Raw genomic sequence first — 19,183 nt, 5'->3', positions numbered from 1 at the left:
TCTACTATTATTCTACCCTCATCATCTATCTTCGCCTTCACAGGTAAGTTCAAGATCAACTCCAGCTCTCGTCACTCATCAACTGTCCCTCTCTACATTGGATCAGATTATCTAAAGTCTCATTCTTCATGCATCATATCACCAGGCTCCTACAGCCGCTTTGGCCCGGCCACCAGACAGCCGAACAATCGCACCCTCAAGCTTCATTTGGTATGTTGCCTTGCGAATTGGTTCTGGGGATTACAGACCACTTAGATGTTAAATCTCTCAGCAGCTTGTCCCGCACCTGCAAAGGACTAAACTCGCTACTCGATTCGGAACTTACAAAGCGAGCTTCTCAATATGCACTCGCCCCTAGAAGCCACTACGCGACAAGCTTCGTATATGACGACGATCAACAACACGGGGTAGACTTTCCCTCTTTCAAAGTCCATTGGGGCTCAACGTTCGGTCGGAGTACGGCATATTCTCGCAGGTCTATCCCTCCTGTCTTTACCCCAACAGATCTCGAACCCTTTGGCCAGGCTATTTATCGGGGTAACTTTGCTGCTGTGCGAAATCTTCTCGAGCGGGGTGTGAATCCCAACTCGTATCTCGTGAATGGTGCAAGAATGCTCAGTGTAGCTGTGGAGTGGGGGAACATCGAGATCGTCAAGATGCTCCTGAAATTTGGCGCTCATCCCTGTTGGAAAGACCCCGGACTACGTACGTCACCTCTAGACCGAGCTGCTCGCAGAGGGGAAGTAGGCGTGTTGCATACCATGTTATTGACTGACTGCGAGGTAGGTTCATGTTTCACCCTCCATGATATCGTTTTCTATCGAAAGGAAGTTGTCGAGCGTCTCGTTCCGCTAATGGATAAAAGCAGATTCAACCTCACGAATGTCGGAGGGCAAACCGCCCTACAGGTGGCTATGAAAGAAGGATATATTGACACAGCAATGTATCTGATCAGAACTCCAGAGATTGACCTTGATTTTCAGGATCTGCAGGGGTGGACTGCCCTACATTTTGCACTCCATCGTCATACCTTGGTCCAGGCTCTTCTTGAAGCTGGGGCTGCGATCAATATTACCTTGCCACGCGGTGGCCAAAACGCATTGCATATTGCGCTGAAAACCGTGGCTGCATCTGAATTGCCACCTATACTTCGTGAACTTCTTCGACGTGGTGCTGATGTCAATAGGAACTCCTCTTATGGGACTCCCATGCATTGTGCTGTCCGAACTAGGGCTAGATCTCTTGTGAAAATCCTTCTCTATGAGAGCCCAACTCCGCCAGACTTGACAATCAGAGATAGCTATGGACAGACACCTATTGACTCGGCATTTCACATTGGGTATCACGAAATCGGTCGTATGCTCACGGAGTATCAAGAGGACCTGTTACGGTAAGCGTAGTCATATGGCTGGAGTTTCGATCAATCATTTCCTAGAAGCAATCTAAGACTTTACCCAATATCAATTCTATATCTTATTACTTAGACAGTCACTTAGGATAAATCTTTTGTGGACCCAAGTAACTAGAAGAGAAAATCCAAATTTCAGGTCGTCGATGACGAGACAATTTGAGAGATAATGTTAATGTTCACGTTTCCCACCATTTACTATAGGCTCACCGAGGTAGTGTTCTAATTTTGTCGGTCTAATTGTTCTTGAAATGGAAATTTTTACAGTAAGAATATAGGGACCTGTGAAAACGATGCCGAAAATGACGGCCTCTGGCGCCAGAAACGGCCGCCTTTCCACCTGTAACTTTGGACAGCGAGCCGCCGCTTGACCGCCCGCTGCCCTGTACCCGTCCCCCTATTCTGCACCCGACTAGCACCGTTAGTCATCCACCTCACATCCCGTTGTTGACGCTCGACTTCAACGACTGTTCCCCTAGTTTCCACTGGCGACCAAAACGACGCCGAAATTGGAATCCTAGAACTCTCATGGAATTTGATTGAGCCAATCCATCTTTGTTTTCTTTATTTGGAACAAACAAAGGGAGCTTTATCTTTATCAATTAATCGCTCAATTGAGAGTCGGGAGTGGCGGCATTTATCCATGGTTCATAGTTCTTGACAGGCACGCTAGTTCAGAGCTTCCCCTTCCTCGTGGATACTTTCCTCCTGCAACCTCTCTCAATCTGAGTCCGCCACACTTCCACTTCTTCATATCTCCAGTACTCAACTTGTTCTGTCAAGAATCATCAGTGGTCGCTGTTAGATTACGGAACATGTTGACTGGTAGCTCTACGCCACACCCTATGATCCAGTCGCCTCTGTTCTGATCCTATTCAAAACGAAGTTCATATGGAGCGGAAAGCCAGGGTTGGGGCCTCTCGTTCTCGCCTCTCGCCTCACGCCTATGCATATCAGATAATATTCTGATGGAGGTCACAAATATGCCACCGACAACAGCAGCCACAAACCTCGACCTTCTTCCGGAAGAGCTACTGCTTCTGATATCCCAATATCTCTTTCCGGTGGATTCCACTTGCTTGGCACTTTGCAGCCATCGCCTCTTCACTTTACTGTTTGGGGATATTTTGTACATGCCATTTCCTCAAGAGGGCCTCGGAAGTCCAGCGGAGCGAATCGATCTGTTGAACTAGACTCTCTCGACACTTGCCAGAATACTATATCTGCTATGCTTGCATGCGATTACACCTCTGGCGACATGTCAACTTACCATGTCCGGATCTCAGACTCAGGAAGTGCTACGATGACTTACCCTGGGATAAAGGGAAGGGCCTGTGCCTCTCACTTTTTCGGATTCAATACCCTACTTTCTCAACCTATACATTTTATTGGTTACACCTTTATCTTACAATGCGGCGGTACTACCTAGGTCCTTCATTTGGTATTCCGTCAGAGTCACTATTATACACTAAGGTGACAATAGGTAGCCTTCGCTCGGCTTATCACTCCCAGGAACATATATCAGAAATAAATTTGTATCCTGGCAGAAAGACCTGCCTTCGATCCGTTGAGGCACGAGTTTGCCCGATATCCCCCCCCCCCCCCCCCGAGCCTCTGTCTACGCATACAGGAACTTGCGATAACTAGTCGACAAATTGCATCATGTGTTTTTCCTAGGAATATTCCTATCGAAGTCTGCCGGCATATTGGGACTCACTTTTCTAAGTCTAATTTTATTAAAATAATCAACGCGGTCTTCGAAGCCTATCGCCGACAAGGACAGATTTCTGCCGGACTCTCGAACCATGGGAGATGCCATGAATGCAATACAGCTTGGAGTTTGGACTTACGAGAATTGGAGGTTAACGACGTATGTCTTACTCTTACACGCTGGAAGGACCTAGGGCCAGGACTAAGCCCAGATGATCCTCGGTGGAGAATTCATCTTCCGTTAGGTCCCTATGTGTCGCCAGTGGACACAAATGATCCGCGGATACGATTCGAGATGCATGCAAATGATCCTCAGGGTTTATTAGTCGATGAGATGTTAGCTCGGAATTCGGCGCTTCTACAAGGTCGGCGTTATCGACGTATCATGAAGCAATGGGAGCCTGGGCGGTGGATCCTACAGGACCATGAAGACGAGGCCAAGCGCTCCCATTCGCAATGTGTTGTGATCTAAGTTCTTGAGCTTGCTTAATGATATCCACCCTATATTTAGGCTTGGACGTTGTTGGAAATTGAATTTAAGAATTTGACCTCAGGTTATGTGCTCTCGGCGTACTATATAGCATATGTGACCGACAGGTCCTCTAGGCTATCCCTACACTGAAACCAGGCACTGTATCTCTCTCGTCCTCCTGATCACAGGGTCTTTCAAACTTACCCGCGTATTGGATCTTTACCTAAGCTTCGTAAACTCAATGAAATCGATGGATACACTGGGAGTCGGTAACGGCCATGATTGTGCCTTCCCATTTCGTCGTGATCCCCAATCCTGGCTGTTTTCTCACCACTTTATCCCCTCCTCATCCTTCTCTTCTCTTCTTCTCTTCTTCTCTTCTTCTCTTCTTCTCTTCTTCTCTTCTTCTCTTCTTCTCTTCTTCTCTTCTTCTCTTCTTCTCTTCTTCTCTTCTTCTCTTCTTCTCTTCTTCTCTTCTTCTCTTCTTCTCTTCTTCTCTTCTCTTCTTTGCGCGCTGTCGCCATTCTTGTCCTGCTCGTTGAAGAGTGTTTGCAGCATTGGATGATGACGATCGCATCATTTCGGAACCGACGAAGACCAGGAAACTGCTTCGATGATTAGCCCTCAATGCGATCTCGTCGTTTAAGCGTACCGGGAGCTTTGTCGACATTCTCGGGAATTTCGGAGAGATCAATTCCATCATCTTCTATTGTATCGTCATAGAATTCACCCAGGCCGTAGAAGGCTCTGGCCCCAAGGCATAGCAGTTCTCATCTACCCAGAGACGTTTTCGGGGGCTCGGGGCATCGTCCGGCTTCGTCAGATCTGGATCTGAAGTAGCATCGCCCTGATCACCCGAGTCGCTAGTGGTGGTCACGCACACAGACGCTTCCCAGCTTCGATTCCGTCGGGGTCGACAGCGCTTCATCGTTAATATCAGGGGAAGACAACGGACGGCAACAAACCGGAGGAAGGAGGAATCGAGACCACGAAACCACTATACGGTCAGGCGGCTGACAGCGCAATGATAGACGGATGATCAACTAGGTTGTGAGGGAAACTCACCCAAGGTCGAGGGAGCAGGAAGGACGGAAGGAGGAGAACCAAGAATATGGAGGAAAGGCCCTTTGGTAGACGAGAAGAGATATGCTTGCGATGAAGGGTGCAGATCTTCTTCGTGTCTCTCATCTTTGAACAGTATTGTTTAGATACAAAGGGATTTTCGTAGGACTTTTCAGAACATTTTCTAATATAAATTCAAGTCGGAATTCTCAAAGCTTAATTAGAAGGGCCTCCTGTTTCTAATTTCTCAGTCAATTGTTCTGTTCACACACTGGTGACTCTTGCTCCCTCGTTACGTGCTTCTATCAGCTTCTATGCCTATGATTAGAAAAGAACAAAGAATGGTTGAACGATGACAATGCTTTGTTATCTAAAAGTCTTTCAATATCAACTTTTCCTTCAAAGGGATATTTTCTATTTATTAAGATTAGACAATACCTTTGTCCATAGAATCAAAGGAATTTTTGAGCATGTCGTGGCTCCAGCTGTGTAGTCTACATAAACATCAGATATGATTCTTCTTACGTCTACAATCAAATATTCCCCCTACTTATCTTCTTGGTATACTTTTATCCGAACTGTCCTATTGTCACACTCTATCCAGAGTTACGAAAGGCAAATACGAAAACATGCCCACCAATCTTGGCGATCTGCCTCCTGAATTGGTTCTACAAATCGCACAGAAGCTAAACACCCAATCATTACTCAGACTTGCAAGAAGTTGCTGGGCTTTGTACTGGCTCTTAATGCCAGAAATCGGGCAAAGAGCTCATACTGCCGCTTTCGCACCCTTAGATCTCTACGAAGAAAACTTTATCTACGATCACGGGCAGCGACATGGGGTGGACGAACCAGTATTCAGCTTACACGCCTCATACGGTATTCCCGCAGGCGAGTTCGGTGCCAGCGACTGGGACGCTCTTGGCAAGGCCGTGGCAGGAGGTGAGCTTGACAATGCGCGGGGCTTGCTCAAGCACAACTTGGATCCTAACTCATACGTCGTTTCTGGGGAGCGTATGCTCACTTTAGCCGTACAGTCTCGGAATGTAGATATGGTTAGAATGTTGCTGGAATTTGGCGCGGACACATCCAGACTGGATCTAATCACGAATTTAAGCCCGCTTCTACATGCAGCACGAGGCCAAAAGGAAGAAATCGTTCGTCTTTTAATCGAGGCCTCGACAGATCTGAATGCAAATGGGGTTATGCAGTCAATCGCAGCATATTGTACTCCCGAGACCATGCAAATGGCTCTAGCATATGGAGGAAACCCGGCAGCTATCTCACCAGGTGGATTGACCGTGCTTCATAGCATTGCCCGTCACAATGATGTCCACCTCTTCAATCTAGTCCAAAGTGAGCTCCCAGCTGCCATTCTCAATGCCCAGAATGATGTGGGTCATACAGCTTTGCATATAGTCCTATCAGACGAATACTCACCTCTGGCCATGCCTCTCGCTCGCCATCCAGAAGTCGACATGGACATCCAAGATATATGGGGCTTTACGGTATTGCACCTGGCCATCCGAAATAGACGGTTTGACGTGGCCCATACGCTTATTCAAAGGGGCGCTAGTTTCAATCTCTTGTCTCTCCACGGGGAGAATTGCCTGCATCTAGCGGTTGAATCTGGGTCGGTGCCTATCACCCGTATGTTGCTTGAGCGCGGTGCTAATGGGATTAGCAATATATCGGAGTTTAGATCAATATTCTCCTGGGCTACGCACCATGGTGATCCGGAGATGGTAGCCTTGTTTAAGCAGCTTGTGCTCGAATAAGATACGCGTTCAATTCTCGTGTGGGTTGACCAGTTCATCGTCATAAAAACCGATGGGATTACTGCCCGGTCTCCTGGGCGAGCCAAGCCGTCGCTATCTCTTATCCAAAGACTAGAAGCAATATAATTCTGAAATCGTACGCACCTCTAATGGATTCACGTATCACATCCTATACTAGCAGTTTGTTGCCTTAAAATAATCGTAAGAAGTAAGAAATAAACCGTAGATTCCGTCTGCATTATCTTGATCCTGGCAAGAAACTCTTTGGGGGCAATCTATTGAGCACGCGAAGATCAAAGCCAATATAAAAAGTCTTTTGAATGACGCGTGGCGTCTCAGATAGAGTGCGAGCAGGCCATGTTGATAACCCTTGGCAGCGGCGCTACAATTATTGTGGACTAGGTAAAGCAAAGCCGCTAACGGGGAACAAGTGCCACACACGACGATACACATCTCCCTAGACTTATGTACGGATTCTCTGAACGCGGCATAATTCCTCAGAATAAGCTTCATTAAGCATAATAGCTCAATAAACGTGCAGGTAGCATTGACCATTGATGTATCAGACTCTAAACATACTAAGGGTTTCCTAACGCCATGATCGAAACCCAAGCAAAGGGAAAAAAACAAATCCGGGCAGGATAGAAAGAAAGGAAAGAACAGGTTGAATGATACAGAAGTAGGAAATCAGGAATTAGAGAAGAACATAAAGGGAGAAGACGAAATCGAAGGGACCGAGGAAAATGCGAGTCCGTAGGGAAGGAATGTAAAGGGGTAAGTGGGAAGCGCGAGGTGAAGAACGGAAACGTGTATGTACTGGAAATTCAGATGGGCCGTCGCCGTCACCCATGAGAAGGGTATGTATGCAAGGTATGTATGTTGAAGATGTGGCTCGTGGACTCGTTTCAACGGCGACTCATCGTCTCCAAAGGGGGTGTGGTTGGAGACCGATTTCCCGTGTTGCCTTTTTTCGATTTCGGTTTTATCTTCTCATTCTTCTCAATTCGCGGATTCATCTTCTGCTCACTGCAGCACGTCGGTTGGTGGGGTAATAGGGTGTTGATAGGGGGAGTCGAGAACCGCGACTTGAAAATTCACTTCTGGGTCGGATATTACTTTTGGGTGGCTTCTTCTTGGCCAACACCTCCAGCGAAGAAAGGAAAGAATCCAGGTGACAATTGGGTATCATAACAAAGTTGTTTTGGGCGAATTCGCACAGAATTAATGAAGAGGGGGATGATGCTGAAGGAGCTGACAAGAAAAGAAGCGAGTGTGTGGATATCCGGTAGGAATTTAGTCGGGGTTGGTGAGCTGAGATGTAAGTTAGTAAATTCCTCTTGGTAAGTCAATGCGGTTCAATTAGAACTCACCCGAAGAACGGGGCGCGAGTAGTCCTCGTTATCCTGGAGGGACACACTGCTATCCCGAGGACCGTTGGGGTAGATATCGGTTTTCATCCGATTGTCGGTGAAGGTGTGTTTGCGTCCCAAGCTTGAAGATCCGGACAAGTCATGGGAGTGGCCTTGCGAGAAGACACCACGAGCGAAGCTGGAGGCTTGGCTATTTCGGTTCTCGGTCATATCGGCCGTGCTGGGGATAGGGCTGGCCGAGCGGGCACGCTTGCGGTAGAAGAAGACCAGGAAGACCAGGGCACCGACAAGAGCAAGACCACCGATCACACCAATGACGATACCAGCAATGGAGCCGCCACTCAACTTGTTGCTGTTGGATGCCGCAGTGTTGGCTGAGGAAGAATCCTGGGCACCTGTCTGGCTAGCGGCGGAAACTGTGATAGTCTTGACCTGGCCAGCCGAGGTGGTCTCCTTGACAACGTTTCCGGTAGTAGTCGTGGACTCGGATGTGGTGGACTAGGGGAGCATGTTAGCAAATTCGAACCGACTTGATATCAATTTTCGGGTGTCCAGATAATACAGTTTGTGTAGAGTTTGTGGAAGTTCCAGTCGATGATGAAGTGCTGCTAGTGCTTTCCTGTGCCACGAATGAGAATAAAGTTTCATGGAACAGCAAAGCACCCAAGCCCAAGCATGCAGGACGGCCCAGGACACGAACAATGCAACGAGCTCCAACCGGTGGGCTAATGAGGTATCCATGTATAGGGGGATTGGGGGTGTTAACTTACCGAAGTCGACGAAGTAGTGCTGGAGCTACCGCCACTCTCGGTGCTGGTAATCGAGTTACCAGAGATCTTCACATAAGCCCAAACACCCTTGGAGGCACTACCACAGCTATCATCTGGGTAACCCGGGCAGCCAGTTGAGCACTCGGAAGTGTTCTTGCGAGAGGAGGAGGAGGGTGCCACATTGGAGCACCAACATTTCTTTCCCTGCAGGATACCGAGGGCATAGTCGGCGCAAGTCTCCTCACAAGCTCCATTGGACTGATAAGTGTCGGAAACTAGAGAGTTGAGGAAATGCCAAGTTAGCCATATAGGTTCCACTGAAAACAAATCTATCATGTTGCATCATATTGTAACATACCAGCCGAAAAGGAAGATCCAGTGTTTTCAGTTGCGCAGTATGCCAGGTCACTGGAGGCTTCGGCAAAGGGCCGAGCCAGCAGAGCCAGAGCCGACAGCAGCAGTGCGAGTTGCATCGTGTCAAGAGAACTCCCCGACCGAAGCCGCAACGAGAGACCGCGATGAGCGATTGTATTCCTTCACCAACCCAAATCTACCCAACTCCGGGCGGTTTCTGCAGAGGGAGGTGTCGCAATCAAGATGGGATAAGATTGAATTTCAAAATCCGTTGTGTGGGTGCCGTGCCGACCGGTGGTTGTGGTGCCGATCACCCATACGATGGGGAAGGTTTTGGGGAGAGAGATAGGAACAGGAAGAAAGTTGACGGTCGGAGAAGTAACGATTGACTACCGTTGTGCCCCCCCACTAAGCTGAACGTTACACGCCACGGATATTCCTTTTTAGAAGGGCAATCGCATCGTTTCCAGGCAGATGTCGGGGTAGGTGGCGGCGAAGGAGGAGGATTAGGAGGAGGCGGAGGGAAGGAATTGGTTGGATAAGGTTGAAAGTGAGAGGAAGAGGATGTGAGTGTCAGTAGTAGTGTATGGACAGTAGTAGTCAAAGGCACGAGAGGAGAAGTCAGTCACGGGGCGTTACGATCGGAAGACGGAGTACGGAGTATGTTAGCCATGCTGGCATAATATTAGCATGTTGTCCGGCATTGCCGCTAGCTTGGTGGATACGTGATTGTCGTGCACGTCCTTGCTGGTACAGTTGTAACTTGTAACTAAACGGGCAATTCTGTACAGAATAGTAAATTTGTACTAGACCTTCGAATGTCTTGCTTATTTCATGGCCACGAAGTGCAACCCTAACGTGGTAGTACGTGAACATCGCCCAGTCAATACAAAGTCGAGAGTTAATCATGAATTATTCTGTGCAGTACCAGTGTACGAGTCTACCATCTTATCATGAAGAAAATTGGCACTTTTTCAGATGGTCTAGAAGGTATACGCGGGCAATCCACTTTGTAACCGTGCTATCGTGGATCCTAAGCCATTGCGCGTGCATTATTATTATTTGTTTTCATTTCCCCCTCCTGGTTACTCCTCATACTGGGTCTTACTCTTACTAAGGAGCTTCCAGTTCTTCAATTGGCGGCTCACAGAAAACCGAATACCAGTTCCGAGCACATCGGCTCCACCCAGCCTCGTTCGCATTGGCTGGCGTGGCTGTAGGAAAAAAAGCTTCGGAGGCTGGTTCTCTCGAATTCCTGTGGCCAACATTCTCAAGGAGTCCTCCATACTTGCCGTCTTTGTCTATGTCAGCTGGTAATAGTTTTGTTGGATTATTCATTGATGATGGGTTGGAAGGGTTATAATATAGTGTCTATAGAATATACTCTGCAGTACTACTCGATTATTATTTCCTCATTGTCGATTAGAGTATTGAAAAACACTCCGATAACCCGTAATCTGTCGTCACCTTGTAATCTGTGTGACCAGGGGAGGCTAGTGCGAACTAAAGCACGGCATACGTAATGTGTGGATAAGCCCAAGTCGTTGGACTGTCTCAGAGCTGCAGCCCAAAACAAGCCACACAAAGCTCTCCCGCACGCCACATGAAAACATCAACGCCAGGATGTTGACACTGAATATTGTCGAGAGGTTATCCCAAGGACTTGGCGAGTGGAAGTGTGATGGTCTATTCATTTGAAGGATTCCATGCTTAAATACCTTAACGACTATAGTAATGCCGCTAAGCATTAATTCTACGGCAATACCGAAACTTTTGTCCAGTACCTATCGAATCATGCCATATTATACAGAGTACTAATAACATTAGTAGACATTTATTCCAGTTTTACACAGTCAAGTCGTGTATAATTACTTGTTCAAGAACTCCAATTCCTTCAATGTTCCAGGAGAACCAAAATTTCCTCTTACAGTATTCTCTCGGCAAAGTCTTGGCCTCTCGTTGCTTTATCTCCTCTCATGGAGTCCTTCTCCGAAAAGATAACCCATCCCCCATCCCCCTTCAATTGGCCTATCGCCCACACCCCGACGACATTCACGCCGGTCCTGATTGCTTGAAAAATCAAGGCCATAAACGCCAGAAACGACGATCAGTATTTTGCTCAACCACCCACCAGGCAACTGAGTCCGGGATGTGACGGTCAATGCATAATGCCCCCCTGTTCCTCGGTCCATGGTTACCCCTCGGAACTGACTTGGCCAAGTTTATTCCCAGACCCTGCGTAAAGACTTGGTTCTTAACTATCTTCGTACCGTAGGTTCTGTAGTACCTTTTTCGTCCCTTTTTCTGTCTTTGTCTTCCCCTTCTGCCTCTACCCCTATATGATATCAGATCCCGGTGAAATCTTGGATGGACCAGACGGATCGGCTTTGTGGCAACGAATCCTGTGCAAATTGTGGATCGGAGCTAAATGGGCCCACCAACGCAAATTGGAGGAAGATGTTATGTGTAAAGTAATTGGGAGTTACTCTGTAACAATTGTAATACATAATACATCAGTCCGACTACAATGACATTATCGATTACCCCGATCGATCGATTCTAGATTCTGCATCATAATATCGTTGACGCTTTCTTATTCATAAATCATGGATTTTTGGAAGATCCTTTGGTAAGTCAGTTTAAAGTACAAATGTATAACTATTTAGGCTCGACAGATTGTAAATATGCACTTTGGCCCGTATGGTATATTCATCCACATGGAGAACCCATAACCTGCGTACGCTTCAGGATTACGGAGTAGAACATATAGCGAGTGTGATTCTCGACTCCTACCCAAGATTAAACATCCAGCATCTTCAAATCCTCCTATTCTAACGAGTAAAAGCACGAAAATTGAAGTCGGAGGAGCGGCCTAAGTCTTCATCCGTTAATTCCATCTTGCGACAATGGAAAAGCTACGGCTACATCATCAGCACGAGAAGGTCAGTAAGTTGAGCATCCACGGAGTTGAAAATTGCAACTCTCGAACCAAGCTTCTTGAATACTCCCGGCGGGTCACCTTGGTCGTCAATCATTAAACAGTAAAAGCTTGAAATTTGAAGTTGAAGAAGTGGCCCAAGTTCTTCCCCGTCAATCCGGCTAGCAACATCCCGCTCCAGTGGAAGTAATCCAACATCCTGTAACCGTCACGGTCGCAGGCCTGATATCTCAATTGCATCTCCAACCCATCCATCGACGAAGATCTTCCTCAAGAAAACCCAGTCCTTCCAACCAAAACGCCACCATCCACATCATTCTGAAATCACGAAACCCCCCTCGAGCCCCATTGTACCTACATCAAGTCCCCAGTACCTTTCTCCCTACTACCAATAACAACATCCCCGACAGAAATGCAGATGCTGTACACCCACACCAAACCAGCAAAACTGCCAATTACATCGCCATTGTACCTGTGCCTGGCCAATGCTCTCCACCACCCTCTCCACAGTGCCATTAATATTCCTGAGACATTGCATACCCACCGGCAACGCGGGTGGCGGCAGGGGTGATGTGTAATCCTGCTGGGGTCGCACCAGGGGGATGGGAAAGGATCGAGGCTTGCCCCATGATCGCCCGTCAGAAAATTCTTTTGGTCTTTTTTGTTCCGGCGGGACGGTGATGATTGTGGCTAGACTTGGAGGGTGGTTGTTTAATATCGCGTTGCGGAAAAGCGCTAGTACGGAGTCCTACGGTATGAAGTACAGTACATTGGGATTGTTAATGGGTCATACTTAAAAGTACTGTACTTAACCATGCCCGCTAGGTCGGGTCACACGGGTGCATAGTATGGCAGTGCGCTTCCGTGGCTTGCTGTATGTCTTGGCTAGACGCCAAGTATGATTTGATGTCGTGGCCGTGGGCTTCGGTGGAGGCCGAGTTGAGGATGGTCGTGATCTATTCTCATCTCGAAGGTTTGGAATTGTCTATCATGTGTGGCTTTTCAGGTAGGATTGGAGGCGAATACTCGCTCAATGACCTCTTCGTAGATGAGACAGATTTCTGCTTATTACCTCTATAGACATTGGCACGCACCGCTTTGTACCAGAAATGGGTACATGGGCTTGCCAAAGCTATTCTCAAGGATGATGACGCTTGACCGTATTTACGGGTCCGCTTAGAACATTTTTAGCGACTCGGCACTGACAGCCTCGCCATTGTCTTGCCGACCAGCAGTGGGTAACATGGAGACTGTTTATGGGATGAGCCACTGCTTATCCATAACAGATGTTGCTCGGTCTTCATCCATATCCTCTCTCGCCAAACCCCGATCATGCCCCTGGTCTTTGAAGTAGGGACGTCCTTCACATCCATCTAGCCCGGCTAGGCCGTAAAGGCTTGAACCGAAAGAGTAGCTATCTATCAAGCGAGCATCAACCTAGACCATTACCGCAAAAGCCTGCCAAAATTATGGATCAATCTGTCCGAAAAGTATTCAAGAGATGAGCTATGTAGAAAAAAAGATCATGGCTATGCAAATGTCAATCGTAAATCATTATTGAACTGGAACCAGATATCAAACTGTCGTCGTATCACCTCCGCTCATCGATAATCCACTCTCGCTCCCTTATATGCCTCTTTCCCACCACCCGCGGACGAGGAGGCAATCTATCTCCCTCGTAGATAGGTCGTGGTGGCTTTTCCGCTCGTTCTCGTTGCATCTCCCTGATGCGTCGGCGCCTGGCGTGACGGATTTCATCGGAAAGTTCGACAAGGTGGTCGATTTCATCCTGACGAACAAGGTCAGCAATTTGTTTTCATATGTGATTCGGTATAAACAGAATGAAAGGCTTACCGGTTCCAAAAATGTGAAGATATAGTAGTATGTCCTTGTCTCCTCGAATTCATATCCCAACCGTTCGATAGCGTCGCGAACGACCAAATCCTTGGTGATCTCCGTCCAACGTTCATCACGACGCTGCTTCACAACCTGCTGCTCGACGCGCGCCCGAATTTCGAGATCCTCTTCTACAGCGCCTTTGGGTGCAACTTCCACAACCTCGAGAGCCCCGGTCATTTCGACCCCGTCTTCTTTCGACGGCGCATGCACGACGGACCATTCGTCGGCGGTCGCTTTGGTGATCTTCTCGATATGTGAGCGGTGTTTCGATCGTTCCTTGTGTATCTTTATCTCTTCTTCTATCTCGGCTTCGAGTTCAATATCGCGGGTGAGATCCCGACGCAGAGGAGTATGGGAGCTTCCTGCAATTGAGGAGTCGCTATCGTCGTCCTCGTCGTCGTCCAAGGATCTCGACTTGCGGTTACGACGTGAAGGGAGACGGTCCGGTTTCCATGGGTCGGTGAAATCAAGAGACGGGCCACTGGTTGGTGACACGGATTCCTCTTTGTCGCGATGTTTGAAGACAATTTCTTCCTCGGACTTGCGGCCTCGATTTCCTTTCTTACTACTGCGCAGTTCGTTAGCTTTAACCACGGTAATGAAGCTTCGAGAGACTCACCGACGGATATCTATCTCGTCAAAGCTACTTCTCGTAGAAGTTACTTCTGGACTCGGAGCTCGTGGTGGACGTGCCTTATCAAATCCTAAGAGATCATTAGCACAATCCAGTAGCTAGAAGACAATCTCCCTCACCGTGATCAACATGTCGATGATGTGTAATAACATCCTGGTGAATTGGAGGAGCCCGGTTAGGCTCCGGAGACAGTGACGGTTCTCGCGGAGGCGTCCTCCGTTTACTCTTTCGAATAAGTATCTCGTCACTCTCCGCACTATCCCTACCACGCTCTCGATCCCGCTCCTCACGACGGAGAACAATTTCTTCTTCGTCCTCGACTTCCCGGCGCTTCGGTCTCGAGCGTCTCCGTTCGCGGATGCGAATTTCCTCTTCTTCAACCTCCCTCTCAACAGGCCATGCACCAGGCGGCTCTCGTGGTGGTGGCTCCCGCACATATCTTGGCTCTGGTTGGCTAGGCCGACGCCGTCGTCTCGTTTCCCGCAGGCGTATCTCTTCCTCTTCTTCCACTTCCCGGGGCGTTGGTCTGTCCTTCCATTGCATAACCAGTTCTTCTTCGAATGACGGTTCTCCGCGGTGCCGTGGTCCCCGCGGCCGTTCTTGTTCTCTGTCGTCAACGATTCGTTCCTCGAATTCGACCTCGCGCCGCGACGCTCTACGTCGAGGTCTAGATGACGGTCTAAAGTAGACTTCCTCCCGCTCGTCCTCGTACACTTTCTCCATCGGTCTCAGGTCCCCCTCGCTAGCCCGTTCTCTGTGTCGAATCATCATATCCTCCTCTTCTGGATCGCGCGGCCTCCGAGATCGTCGACCGCCACGTCTTTCGCGCTCACCGATGATCAACTCAGACTCCTCTTCCTCGACGACCTCGCGAGCTCGGTGACTCTGGCTACCACGCCGGCGGGACGAGCGCACCCGGAACTCCTCCTGGTCCGGTCCCGGTCCTGGTTCATCTAGCTCATCTCTCCCTCTTCTCGCCACGGGACCACCTCGGTCTCTTGGCGGGGCAAAGCTCTCTCGAACAAGGTCGCGTGGTGGCCGGTCCCGAATATGCATGCGCTCTAGATCTTCGACGGGAGGCATTGATCTGCGTCGACGATAGTCGAAATCTTCATCGAACTCAGGCTCTCGTCTCCGTGATCGTGGATACCGATCTCGCTCCCGTTCGACCTCGAATTCCTCCTCTTCATAGTACTCGCGGGGCGGGGCCCGACGAGACATGGCTGAAATCAGAGGGGAGAAGAATTAGAGGCTGAGAAGAGAATTATAGATTCGAATGAATCTGTGCATCGATTTGCGGGGTATGCGTCCCACTGTCACTTTGGGTGTTGAAGTGTTGATCAGGCGAGGAAGGCGGCTATCAAGATCGGCGGGGCACTGCGTTTGCGGGGCTTTTAACACGTTCGTAGCCAGCGCCGGCGCGTACCAGGACCTTCACGGGACCCAAGGCTCATCGACAAGGTCAAATTAGAAGAATGAGGCGAAATGGAGAGAAAGAATGCAAGTCATTATCGTTGAGAAGGCAGCGAAGTTGTCGTGGGGGCTGAGCAGCACATGCATACGACCATAAGCCAACGTCCGATGACCCCGCGACCCGCTGATGTCACACCCACGCGGCTGGTTGGAATCGCGAGTTCAAGCACACGAGGGGGTTCCAATTTGAAAGGAGTGAGGGTTTTTATCGAGTCACGGGCTTGTAGGGCTGATCGGATGAAGATTCTGAACTTGTTTGTTTACTTTCGACTCTATTTGGGATGACGGGCTGGCTCCCCCATCCATGGGTCTGACAGGGCTTTAAACGGTCGAACCACAAATGAAGTTTGGGCCAACCTGGACCACAATGACGTTGGTCTCGGCTATCAAGAAACGATTATCTAGGCTTGCATCTATCTACTTATGGGGATTTGATGTGTAAGAAGGGTATGACGACACTTGACCAAAGATTATTCCATACAAGAGATTGTCATTCCACGAGCATACTGCTGAACGTGGCTATCTGCAAAATCGCTGGAAACCCCCAGTCCGAAGGGGGCAAGATTGAATCCAATGATAATTCACGGTTCTTCCCATTAGCATACTGAGCTACGATGTTTTGAGTGTTTATAATCGAAAATGTCCTTCTGACGTATAGAACAGCCTGGCTACTTCCCCTCATTGACTTGTCGTCTTCAAACGCCGCCGACGTTCACGACCTGTTTAGGCCAACCCCATGGAACACTATTCTGAGGGAGGAAGATAGTCGAAATATTTTTTGAATTTACTGAGTATATGCTCTTTCATAATAAGAACTAGGCTTAAAACTGCCAAGCTTGACGCCAGTTTTTCTCTATTCGTAAAGATAGATGCATAAATATCGCTAGAAACTCCACTAATGCTAAGACACACAAAAGGTGTTCGTGCATCCCCTCTATTCAAAAGGTCACTGAAAAGCCAATCGCATTTGACCTCTCTCGGGCTTGCCTCGACCACCCCGACCTCCTCGGCCCCGAGTACCCGAACCACGAGGTGTACTCGAGCTCGGCGCTGGACGCGATTGTTGCTGCGCATCCCTCGCCTCTTGACGCTCTTGGATTTCCAGGTCCTTGGCGAAATGCCAATCATCGTGCTCTTCTCGTTCGAGTTCAGGAATGGACCGGGAACATCGGTCACAATTATAGTGTGGCATTACATGGTCATCCACCTCTGTTTCGGAGACTCCCACGGGGAGAGAAGGGGTATCATGATCTTCCCTGGGCTGAGGATTTCCCTGGTCAGCCAAAGGCTTATCATCCTGGGGTGGTTGCGTGAAGAAGCGCTTGATACCGCTGTCGTCGACTTTTCGTTTCTTCTCCGGTGGCAGTTGTTCATTTGCAGGGGTTTCGGAATCTCGAGGGCGAGATCCATGGTTCAAAGACTTGGCCTGGTCACCCCGAAGCAGGAATCCTTCAATTGCCTTGTTCTTGCTGACCCCGTCCTCGAAACTACTCACGCTCAGGGATAGGTTGGAACAAGGCCAGGGCTGTCCATCTGCCATGACCTGCCGCATCAACGTCCTCGCCAATTCGAAGAGCAGAGTCTCATCGATAGCATTTGCCGCGGGAATAGGAATCTGACGAGATCGAGTCTGTGCAGTCCGGTGATGTAGAGTAATCACTCTCGGACGACGTCTATTCTCAAGCACGCCATCCTCCACAAGACGACCGTAGATATCTGCCGCAAAGATATGCAGCCATTTCTCGGCTTGATCCAACGAACTGATACTCGGTCGGAAAGACTTGGCCGAAAGCATTGACTTGATCTGCGTTCGAGGATTGACCTCGGATCGGTCGTCACCTCGGATAATCCCGTACAACCATGACGCGGTGTGATCATCCAATTTGGCACGGAATTGCTCGAGAGTCACGTTGAGCAGGTCGCTCACTTTCTCTGTCCCAAAGTAAGATGTGATTTGATCTCCGAGCTTGCCACCCAACATTCGGATCTGGGTGAATTTGTAGCCACCCAGGAAGTGCTGGACCGCACGATTCCGCACTACGGTCTGCTTATCAGGTTTGTTGCAGGCACTGCCCAGTTTGGCGAGCATTTTGTTTCGGGCAAGGCCCGCGGAGCAGGTGTAGTTGAGATTATCCCAGACTGCACGGCGTACAGATCGGACGATCTCTGCACCAATGAGCATGACAATGTCGTCCCAGTCCGGGTCATCTTCCTCCCGTTCATGTAGATCGAGGTCTATCAGGCAATCTTCGGTATGCCATTGCACCGCAGTGGTCGGCGGAGGAGGAAGCTCCGCGTCACGGTCCCCATCCTGCAAACCTAGCCGTAGTTCCGGATATCTCTGGAGCAAGACGCTGTAGACGATGGGTGACAAGTCAATAAAGACTTCGTCTATACTGGCCTTTTCCAGGGCTGCAGAAAGACCGTGTGTGAGGCGGTGGATTTCACCATCCGATTCATTTGTACACCATTTCTCCAAGGCCTCCTTCATTGTCTTAAGGATCTTCCTCGACTCCGCCCGATACGGATCAAGCGAAACCTTATCGGTCTTGATATTCATAAACGCGTCGTCGCGGTACGCCCACCGACCACCCTCTCCTTCTCGGAAAGTCGCTACATGCTGCAGGACAATATTGGGGCAAATTTTGCGAGCTTCGGCCGCATTTATCATCCGGGATATTCCAAATGGCCGCGCGGCGTAATTGACAGCAATCAATGAATCCCATTGGCGCACCGCGAGCGGTGTATCGCGGGGCGTCCCCAGACGCACCATCTCACATTGTGCGTAAAAGGCATCGAGATCGATGTGCGCAATTGCGCGGAGCGGGGTGGCTGTCGAGCCCTGGCGTAGTAGTTGGAGTTGGCGATGGGTGTAGCGGGAGCGTTTCACGGCATCGGGCGACGCATCGGGCGGGTCTTCAGACGACATGCTCGAGACTGCAGCATGGCGACGCAGGGATTGTTGATCGCGAGGACAGCTGTCCACGGTGAGATACAGTATCACTCGACACGAGTCTGGGGATGTGCTGAGGCATGGCGCGTGTCGTGGAAGAGCTCCCGAAGCGGATTAGTGTGTTCACGTGGACTATTACGAGCCTCAAATTCTAGGTGTCCAGGCTTCCACGGGAGGCGATGAGCGGAAACCCACCATGGACCTTCGGATCCAATCATCAGAAAGAATTCTTGGGATGAGTGTTTGGGTCATCGGGAACTATAGCCAGGGGTAATCATACAAGACCACGTCGCGACATGATCTCTAGGGCTCTCATCAACTGTTGTATCTGCAGTCTCTCTGCATGCCTTGATGCCCAGTCC

General features: G+C 49.2%; 6 protein-coding genes across 6 annotated transcripts; 2 read left to right on the top strand and 4 right to left on the bottom strand.

Annotated features, from left to right (window-relative positions):
• Positions 1–128: 128 nt before the first annotated feature.
• N7496_003752 (uncharacterized protein) lies at positions 129–1,394 on the top strand (the record flags this gene model as incomplete). The annotated part of the gene is made up of 1 exon (XM_056696683.1): positions 129–1,394. One exon carries the CDS (start codon positions 129–131, stop codon positions 1,392–1,394), a length of 1,266 nt encoding a protein of 421 aa, XP_056558895.1.
• A 2,542-nt stretch (positions 1,395–3,936) lies between these two features.
• Positions 3,937–4,518, bottom strand: N7496_003751 (uncharacterized protein; the record flags this gene model as incomplete). Its single annotated transcript, XM_056696682.1, has 2 exons — positions 3,937–4,296; positions 4,321–4,518. The coding sequence occupies 2 exons, from the start codon at positions 4,516–4,518 to the stop codon at positions 3,937–3,939; spliced, it is 558 nt and encodes a 185-aa protein (XP_056558894.1).
• Positions 4,519–5,163: 645 nt separating this feature from the next.
• Positions 5,164–6,430, top strand: N7496_003750 (uncharacterized protein; the record flags this gene model as incomplete). The annotated part of the gene is made up of 2 exons (XM_056696681.1): positions 5,164–5,177; positions 5,257–6,430. The coding sequence occupies 2 exons, from the start codon at positions 5,164–5,166 to the stop codon at positions 6,428–6,430; spliced, it is 1,188 nt and encodes a 395-aa protein (XP_056558893.1).
• Positions 6,431–7,723: 1,293 nt separating this feature from the next.
• Positions 7,724–9,043, bottom strand: N7496_003749 (uncharacterized protein; the record flags this gene model as incomplete). The annotated part of the gene is made up of 5 exons (XM_056696680.1): positions 7,724–7,741; positions 7,801–8,298; positions 8,327–8,419; positions 8,571–8,845; positions 8,929–9,043. 5 exons carry the CDS (start codon positions 9,041–9,043, stop codon positions 7,724–7,726), a joined length of 999 nt encoding a protein of 332 aa, XP_056558892.1.
• A 4,410-nt stretch (positions 9,044–13,453) lies between these two features.
• N7496_003748 (uncharacterized protein) lies at positions 13,454–15,616 on the bottom strand (the record flags this gene model as incomplete). The annotated part of the gene is made up of 4 exons (XM_056696679.1): positions 13,454–13,651; positions 13,717–14,329; positions 14,381–14,465; positions 14,515–15,616. 4 exons carry the CDS (start codon positions 15,614–15,616, stop codon positions 13,454–13,456), a joined length of 1,998 nt encoding a protein of 665 aa, XP_056558891.1.
• Positions 15,617–16,814: 1,198 nt separating this feature from the next.
• N7496_003747 (DNA-directed DNA polymerase eta) lies at positions 16,815–18,797 on the bottom strand (the record flags this gene model as incomplete). The annotated part of the gene is made up of 1 exon (XM_056696678.1): positions 16,815–18,797. One exon carries the CDS (start codon positions 18,795–18,797, stop codon positions 16,815–16,817), a length of 1,983 nt encoding a protein of 660 aa, XP_056558890.1.
• Positions 18,798–19,183: the final 386 nt, after the last annotated feature.

The sequence above is a fragment of the Penicillium cataractarum genome (assembly GCF_028827025.1).
Source record: "Penicillium cataractarum strain IBT 29864 chromosome Unknown utg000002l, whole genome shotgun sequence".
Taxonomy (NCBI): Eukaryota; Fungi; Ascomycota; class Eurotiomycetes; order Eurotiales; family Aspergillaceae; genus Penicillium; species Penicillium cataractarum.
Note: the sequence above shows the minus strand (reverse complement) of the source record. Positions and strands in the feature narration are given on the sequence as shown.